This window comes from Ambystoma mexicanum, chromosome 1p, assembly GCF_040938575.1.
Source record: "Ambystoma mexicanum isolate Mex_15411 chromosome 1p, UKY_AmexF1_1, whole genome shotgun sequence".
NCBI classification, from domain to species: Eukaryota; Metazoa; Chordata; class Amphibia; order Caudata; family Ambystomatidae; genus Ambystoma; species Ambystoma mexicanum.
Genome location: NC_090921.1, coordinates 1,470,361,000 through 1,470,369,353, shown reverse-complemented (window position 1 = coordinate 1,470,369,353; position 8,354 = coordinate 1,470,361,000). Strand labels below are relative to the sequence as shown.

At 54.6% G+C, this 8,354-nt stretch overlaps 1 protein-coding gene across 2 annotated transcripts in view; it reads left to right on the top strand.

The window, feature by feature from the left end:
• Window positions 1–2,360: 2,360 nt before the first annotated feature.
• The window catches only part of LAMTOR2 (late endosomal/lysosomal adaptor, MAPK and MTOR activator 2), a 131,233-nt gene continuing 125,239 nt past the window's right edge, over window positions 2,361–8,354 (top strand). The window contains exon 1 of one of the 2 annotated variants that reach the window (XM_069607135.1): window positions 2,361–2,535. In XM_069607135.1, coding sequence (XP_069463236.1) covers window positions 2,468–2,535 — 68 coding nt within the window. In that variant the 5' untranslated portion in view covers window positions 2,361–2,467. The remainder of the gene's footprint in view (window positions 2,536–8,354) is intronic. The other variant, XM_069607134.1, reaches the window with a different exon arrangement.

Genomic DNA, 8,354 nt, shown 5'->3' with positions numbered 1-8,354 from the left:
AGGGAAGTTAGTATAGGTAAGTAACCCCGAACGGCACGAGGGACGCACTAGTGCCGGGTTGGTGCAGTTCAGGAAAGCGTTCATATGCACTAAAGAGCAATCTCACAGCAAAGTCACTCAATGTCCCAGAATCCAACAGAAGACAATGTCCATGGTAGACAATAGATATGGACCTGAGTACACGAGTATAGTTGAGTAGTTGTTGAGATGATTCGGATGTAGACAGCAAATTGATGTGCAGAGCGGCAACCAGGGAAGAACCGCAAGACACAGAAGAGAGCCGTATCCAGTAGCGTTCCGAGTCCAACAACCAGACGATCACAACAAGAATAAGGGAGGAGACGAAGCAATCCAAATTTCAGGCAAAAGGTCAGGTCAAAACCAGGAGTTCAGATAAGGATTCGTGTAGGGAGACACGAAGAGGAAACGGATGAAACCGCGTGTAGCTGGTAACGCTAATTAGCAGCAACGAGCCCCTTGGAAGACGGTGGTTTTATAGTCGTAAGAGGGGCGTGGCTTGCTGTACGTCTTCCACGTACAAGGTGTGTCAGGTGACCTGGAGTGCGTCGACGTTTGTACAGACGCCATGGTAGCTTGTACCTGGACCATAGAGGAGCCGGCGGGGACGTCTGAAGTGTAACATCGCCCCACGGAACGTAAGCGGATTTACCTGCCCACTGTGCTCCCTGCTGCTGGTTGGGCATACCTTGACAACCACTGGCTGGTGCTGGCGAGACGTGACGCATGGGCTCCCGCCTCCAAAGTCCCTGGCGCGGGCTGAAGTGGCACAGCACAGTGTGTGTCGCGTTGTGCCTCCCCAACTGTTAGGCTATGCATAATGACCATTGGCCTTGTCGACAAGGTCCCGCCTGGAGGGCCAGGAGCAGGTCCTGCTTTGTTTGTGCCTGGAAGGGGAATGAGCAGAGGCGTAGCCAGGATTGTCTAACAAGTGGGGCCTGAAGCTAATGTAGGTAATGTTGTTGGACCCACCTCAGTGACATGAACATGTGTAAATGCCCAAACAGTGCTGCTGAGTGGGTATTTATAGATTTTGGGTGGGCCTTACCAACTCAGGCCCTACCTGTCTACGCCCCTGTGCATAAGAAGGAAATCTGGTCGCCTGGAGAGTGAATGCCTGTGTTCACCACAATGTCCTCCCTGCAGTGGGTCCTGCAGGAGGTGGTCATTGCATCCCCCTGTTTGACCACAAGGCTATTTGCTGCCACAACACTTGTTGCAGTACCTACTACCTGCCTCTGCCACCCAATGGGGATGGTTGGGTCTATAACAGACTGAGTTGTGGAGCTATTGCATGCACCTTGTTCTTTATCTTGCTGACAGTTTTGAGCTGTCAGTGGGGTTGTTGGATACCAAGCTTTGCATAGCTCTCAACTCACTCACTTTTGGCGGGTGTCACCCGCCTTGCAAAGGGCTGACTCACCCGCCAAGCCTCCTGCACGCCCTTCATTCCAATGGGCGTCTCACCCGCCAAAAACAAAATCGGGTGATTTCACCCACCTTTGCGAGACAAATGGTTGAGAGCTATGGCTTTGCATACATGCACCCCCCCCCTCGATACAGGTGGGAGACTCCCAACTTTTCAATGAAAAATATTGCTATTTTTCATGTTCTCCGGCCTAAAATAATTCCATCACCGATGTATTCCTATGGGGAAAATAATGTCTCCTGAATTCTTACACAAAATCTCCCTCCTAGGTGTGTCGGATTGTTGGCATGTTCATACATGTAAACCCTCCCCAAGGTTGGCATGTATACATGTATGGCTTAGTCTCATTACTCCAATTTTTCTGGTTGAAAGTGTAGTCATGGTTTGGATTGCTTCTTGATCTATGTTATCTTGCCACAGTATAGATGTTTCACAAGGTTGGCACTGAGGAAATATTGCATGGTGGGGCCTGCTGGGCTTTATTCCCCAAATTATTGGGGGTGGAGTCCATGGATGTAAACGATTTGGGAGTGTTCCTCTGTCGAGGCGCGGCCTATACTGGGACGAGGAAGGGTAGGAGTAATGAAGATTATCGTAAGTGCTTTTAGGTGCAATGAAATGAGAGGTAGATTAAAGTCCATTCGATACAAATGAGAGAGAAGTAGCTTTAAAATTGAATGAAATAATAATGAAAACACACACACGGTGTTAAAAATAATTTCCTTTCGTGTGCTTGAAAGTTTGGCTGAACCTGCTCCATGCCTCACATTGGTGAATAGAAAGTAGCATCAAAAACAAATGGCCGCCTCATTTAGCATGTCATGGAGATATGGAAAGAGAGAGAAAGAAAGAAAGAGAGAGCGAGAGAGAGAGAGAGAGAGATCGATCGTAAAACTACTACTCCCATGATGCTTCGAGGACCACTTCCGCTAGACAGTATTCGTTTCTTTTCTAGGAAGTGTCAGCTGACTAATTCAAGGGTTTGCGTTTTTGCACAAGCTGGCTGCTGTTCGTGGGAGTATGCTGCGCCCGAAAGCCCTAACTCAGGTGCTGAGTCAGGCGAACACGGGTGGAGTGCAGAGCACCCTGTAAGTATGAGTTAGAGCGTGGAGTACGTGCGCCAGGTACCGTTTATACGGTGGTTGCATAGCGTAAACTTGTCAGGAGCGTGCATCCTCAAACGATGGCAGGCGGGCAAGAATAGTTGGATCCTGGGACCAGTAACTGCATGCAAACCGAGTACCTTTTGGCTTTAAAAACGGTAGTGGCAAAAGGTAACATGACACCAGTTATAGGCAATGTTCGGGAAGTACCCTGCTACTGTTTTGTTGAGTAAGAGCACAGTCATGTGGTCATGTAGTGGGGGCGTAGCGTCTGTGACTGTGATGAGAGGGAGTAGGAGACTCTACCCTGTACGTGGGATGGAAAAGGGGGCGACCCGTAACACTCTGTGTTTGGGATCGGGAAGGGGAAGAGTACGTGATCTGTTAAGATGAGAAGGAAGCGGAACGATGTTCACAATGGGATTGTACAGCCCGGCTGGAGGATGGGTGTTGGAGGGGGCAGAGCCTTTGAACTCAAGTCGCGCAACCCTTGACCCAGTTGGTGTCACTGGGAGTGTTATGGTGCTCCCGCGTTCTCCTGCCCGTACCGGCTGGGACTGTGAAGGCAAGGGAACGCACAAAACCCACATCCACTCTGCTTGATGCCTGTCGGGCGACTTCCTCGGGGTAGCCTCGTCACGTTTATTGCCATACACGTGATCATAACTTTATTTCCCTTAACAGCACAAATAACCCGTGCATCTTTCCATTTGGACCCATAATACAGTACATGCTCATTCCTCTGTTCCCCCAGTAAAGTGTAGAATTAGTCTTGTTTTGTTTTTTGGCATAAAAAGGCTGCAGATTTATTTCCATAACATCTTAAAAACCACACTGCACACATTAGTGGAAATAGCTCTGAAGACGTGGCGACTGCTCCGTGTCCCAACAACCTGCTTCCCCCTTTACTTCCAAAAGTCCACTGTAGGCCCAACTCTCCCAACCCTTTGCGCCTAAGCCTCGCCTGCTCTTGCAGGTGTTCCTGGGTGGGGAGAGTGTCATTTCTTTTGGGGAAGCTGAGCCCTTATTATTACCACCAGACGCCCCTCCCGCTTAGGCTCCCAAGAGGCGCTGGTCTGAGAAGAGCGAACACCCTTCCGGCTTTCTCCTGGCTCATCCGGAGACTGTCTCTTTTGCTTGGTCGCCCAAACACCGCCAAATTGCCTCACCGTGCTGCGAGGTCGACGACTAGGCTTGCTCAAGCCCTGCCCTGTTTGTAGGGTGGGTGGGTGGAAACTAAATCCTTCTGCAGGAGCTGGATGCTTCCTGCAGTAAGATCCCACCCGTTATAAAGGGACATCCCTGCCCCTTTCCTTTGTTGCCCTTTGTGGGCATTTGGCATTTTTGCTGTGTTTCGGCTGGCTCTTCCCCCTTACCCAGGGGGGAGGGAGGGAGGGAGGAGGAGGAGCCTGCACAGGTTATCGGGGTGCCTCCTCCATTGCCTTCGTCCTTCCGCGGTCACTGGCATATACGCTCATTTACAATACTGCCACTCATGCCAACAGTTTGCCTTAACACACATTGTCACTTAGCTTTCCTCGTGTTTTTGGTGCCGCCCTCGGTTGGTACGAACTGTGCTACTGAGCCCTGGGGTCGTCTGGGGCAGAGTTGGTTGGCTGCGCCCCTCCTGGCCTGGACTGTCGACTTCAGCTGGGTTGCGGGTCTGTGCCATCCACCTTCTTGAGTTGCTTCTGCCACCGCTGTCGCTACATTTGCAGTCTCTTTATTGGTCCGTTGGCCTGGCTCCCCTTTCCACTCGGTGGAATTTTATTGAACCATGACCGCCCCCCCACCCAGTGATCATGGTTCCCCTCTTTTTCTGGTCGCCGTCCAGGGTGTTATAGGGGGGCTGGTCATGGACATTGCACAAGCACTTTGGAGGCCCACTGCCTCTAGGGATTTGATGGGTGGGGGCTGGTCATTGTTTGGGGGACGCCGTCCCTGGGTCACAGGAGTGGGCCACCCCGACGTCTGGATCACCCGACGTGATCACCAGGGCTGTGTTCACGTGGCCAACACTTGGCAGGGATTGCCCTGAATTCTCCGGATCACCAGAGTTCCACACGGGGGCAGAGGGCACCCAGCATAATGCAACCCCGGCTCTGGGGGCACCCAGGCTGGGGTTGCCCATTCAACCATGTTCGCATGGTTCCGACATCCACATGGGGACGGTGTTGCCCAGCAGGGACACAGTCCGAGGCAAGGGCCACGTGGCTAGGCCCTAGGCATACTGTGCAGCACCAGCATGGTGCCCGAACAAAGACACAGCAGTCGGGAATGGAGTTGACTGATGAGCCGTAAGCGGCTCGTTCTCTTTATTGACTTGGTCGCATGGTTACCACCATGTGACCACCCCCAGATCCTGGGGAGGTACCATGTTGCCCAGCAGGGGTGACATGCAACACTCCTCCTTTTTCATAACAACAAAACAAACTGCCAAATCGCAGCACACTATACACAATAACACTACACTTTTAACGCCCACTAGTCTTCACACTCTTTGGGGCCCAGGTTGTCCACTGGGTGACGGTCTGGGTTGGTGAGATATTGGTGACCCGTTAACATTCCACATCCAGGCACACCCTTTATTAAGCTGGGTGAGGTGTTCTTGTACCCACAACACCACCACTCCTAGCTGGCCCCTGCACCCCCAAACACAACAATACAGAATCACACCACATTAGTCCCGGTCCGCGGGCCACCAGTCCGACTTCCAGCGAGGATTCTTCAGGACAGTGCAGGGTTGACGGACGGACACAGACAGCAGAACCCATTTGTGGCTGGATGCCTGCGGCCAGATGAGTTCAGGGCCGGCAAAGCTGCACCTGGGGGTACCAGGGGCCACATCGGCCTAGTCCATAGCTGGTGGGCAAACCTTGTGGCAGGATGGTGGGGATGGCCAGATGATTACACTGTTTGGGTTCCGGGAAGACCGCACCTGGGAGGACCAGGGGCCACATCTGCCTCGTTCGTGCATGGTGTGAGGCTCACCGTTGCAGGGTACTGATGCGGGAAGACAAGCCACTCATTTCACTTCCTCTTCCACCCCAGGGCTGCTGACAGAGAGATATTGGTGACCGGTATTTGAGGCCACCTATCCTCTTCCGCTCCCTCAGGCAGCTGATTCGGTTGCATGGGCGGGCGCACAAGCACTCCTAATGGAGACACCACCAGGCGAAATCAAGAAACTCTGTGAGCAGTGACCAGATGGGCCCGTGGGTCATCCTCTTGCGCCCCTGACCTGGTGGAACACTGGGCTGATGGGCAGCGCTCGTCAAGTGACCCGCTCCCTTGCTGCTGTGGTGGCAGCAGCGAACCATGGCCTTCATTGCCTCTGACCTGGAGCCCCCTGGGCCCCTTGTTGATTTCACCTCTGCAGGCCCGGCCGGTCTTGTTCAGCCACACCCCTTTATCGGGGACTGTTCACCCAGTAATTCTCCTTTTGGGCAGCCAGGCTGTTGAAGCTGCACCTTGCGAGGGCGACATACACGTTGGAGGACCCACGAGTCTCCTGTGTTGTCAATCCTCTGCAGCTCCTCCATTCCACTGCTGTAGCCCAGTGACGTAGGCCACGCCCCTTCTTTGTCCATGGAGGCTATGACGTCGAGGCTGTGCTCCCTGCAGGCCTCCCTTCGGGTAAGATGACAGTCACTTTGATTGTCCACCTGCTTTATTGCGGTCACCTCTACTTTGGGCGGGTCTTGATAGGGTGCACTTGCCCCACCCCTCCCCCACTCTGGGCAGGATGTTAGGATCACTATCCGCCGTGGGCCTGGGTGACGAAGTCCTGCCCCTTTTTCTCTTGTTCGTTTTGCCGCACAGGAGTTAAGGAGCCACGCCTCCTTTTTGGGCTATTGTAGGCTCCCGTGTCCCTTTGTTAATTTCGGGGAGTGCGGACTCCCCCGTTCCAGTCCGTTTTTTTTCCATGCAGGCCCAGTTGGTATTGGGGCCGCCTCCCATGGGGGCTGCTTCAGCTGTTTGGTGGCCCCTGCACTTCCTCAGTGGCGACGCCACTCGTGGATAGGGCCGTCTCAGCTGTTCGGCAGCCCCCCATTTGCAGCTGCCTCCACCGCCCGCTCCTCAGAGCGAGCTCCTCTAACTCCGTGTTGCTGGCACAGGGCCACGCCTCCTGGCCAGCGCGGCCGCTTCAGCACCTGCACTGCGTGGCTCCCATGTGGGCACCAGGCGTCCCGTATCCACAAACATGGGGCCCTGGGCCACCCGTGGATCTCCTCAAAAACAGCAGTACGGGGCCTTGGGCCACCTGCAGAGCCACCTTTTCAACAGCGACCGACGCTGCCATGTACACGCGGGCTCCAGCCCTCGTCTCCATTGTTGGGGGCCCGCCCCCGGGTCACCGGAGCAGGACACCCCGAATTCTGGATTACCCGATGTGATCACCAGGGCTGCGTTCATGCGGCCAACACTTGGCAGGGATCACCCTGCATTCTCTGGCTCGCCGGAGTTCCACACGGGGGCTGGGGGCACCGAGCATAATGCAACCCTGGCTCTGGGGGCACCCAGGCCGGGGTTTCCCATTCAACCATGTTCACATGGTTCCGACATCCACAGCGGGGCGGTGTTGCCCAGCAGGGACGCCGTCGGAGGGAAGGGCCACGTGGCTAGGCCCAGCATGGTGCCCGAACAAAGACACAGGAATCAGGAATCGACTGATGAGCCGGAAATGGCTTATTCTCTTTATTGACTTGGTCACATGGTTACCACCATTTCACCACCCCCAGATCCTGGGGAGGTACCATGTTGCCCAGGAGGGGTGACATGCAACAATCATGGACGCACCAGCCACCTGAGGTGCTATGGGACACCAGCACCTGGGAGGCCCCCGTCCTTCTTCCTTGGGGCGCACAGTTCTTTCCTTTGCGGCGGAACGCCACGGGGCGCTCCTCACCGCCGGGTGGCCCGGGCTGACACCATAACATAGGCGGTGACGCACAGGCCAATCTTATGGCTGGCGGTGGGGCTGGGCGCTCCCTTCCTCGTTCCCCTCACCAATGCAAATGCGGGGGGAGCATGGACCTTGCTTCGCAGGGCCCATTGTCTTCTCTCCACTCTTCTTTTGTTGAGATGTCGAATTCCTCGTCGCCATTGTTATGGTGGGGGCTGGTCATGGACATCGCACCAGCCTCCTGAGGTGCTATGGGACACCAGCACCTGGGAGGCCCCGTGCCTTCGGTGGCAGGGCAAGCGTTGCCTGCACATGCGGACCCTAGCTGCCTTGCTGGCAGGGGGGCCTCATGGCAACCTGGCCTGCAGGCCCTGCGTACACAGGGTGGGCCTGCAGGCTTTAACGAGACCCGTAATCCGGTCATTCCATTTCGAAGTTTGCAGCCGTTCTGTTGCACGTGCCTGCAGGGCTCCCTTTTATTAGCTTGGCCATGACGCAGTCATGGCCCATCTTAAAAGGGCAATGCACATGGGAGAGACACATCCCCATAACGGGGCAACAACACACATGGGAGGGTTATTACACATCGGGGGTGGTCACGAAACAGCTTGCCAGCTTGGTCCTTGATGATGGGTTCCTGAAGACCAATACCTGATCCCCAATGTTGTGGTGTGCCTTCCAGGCTCGCTGTTTGCTGCTCATGTTAGTTTGCTTTTACTCTTTTGGTGTGGGTCCTGCAAGAGCCTACGTGCTCACACAACACAGGGCTCTTCAAAAAGGGTTGGGAGGCTAGGCCCTGACAGGGCCATAAATGCGAACGACACAGAGGTGCTTTTCACACTTTATTCCTTTACCATAAACTCTGTCAACCCTGAACCCACGTGACCTGCCTGAACCC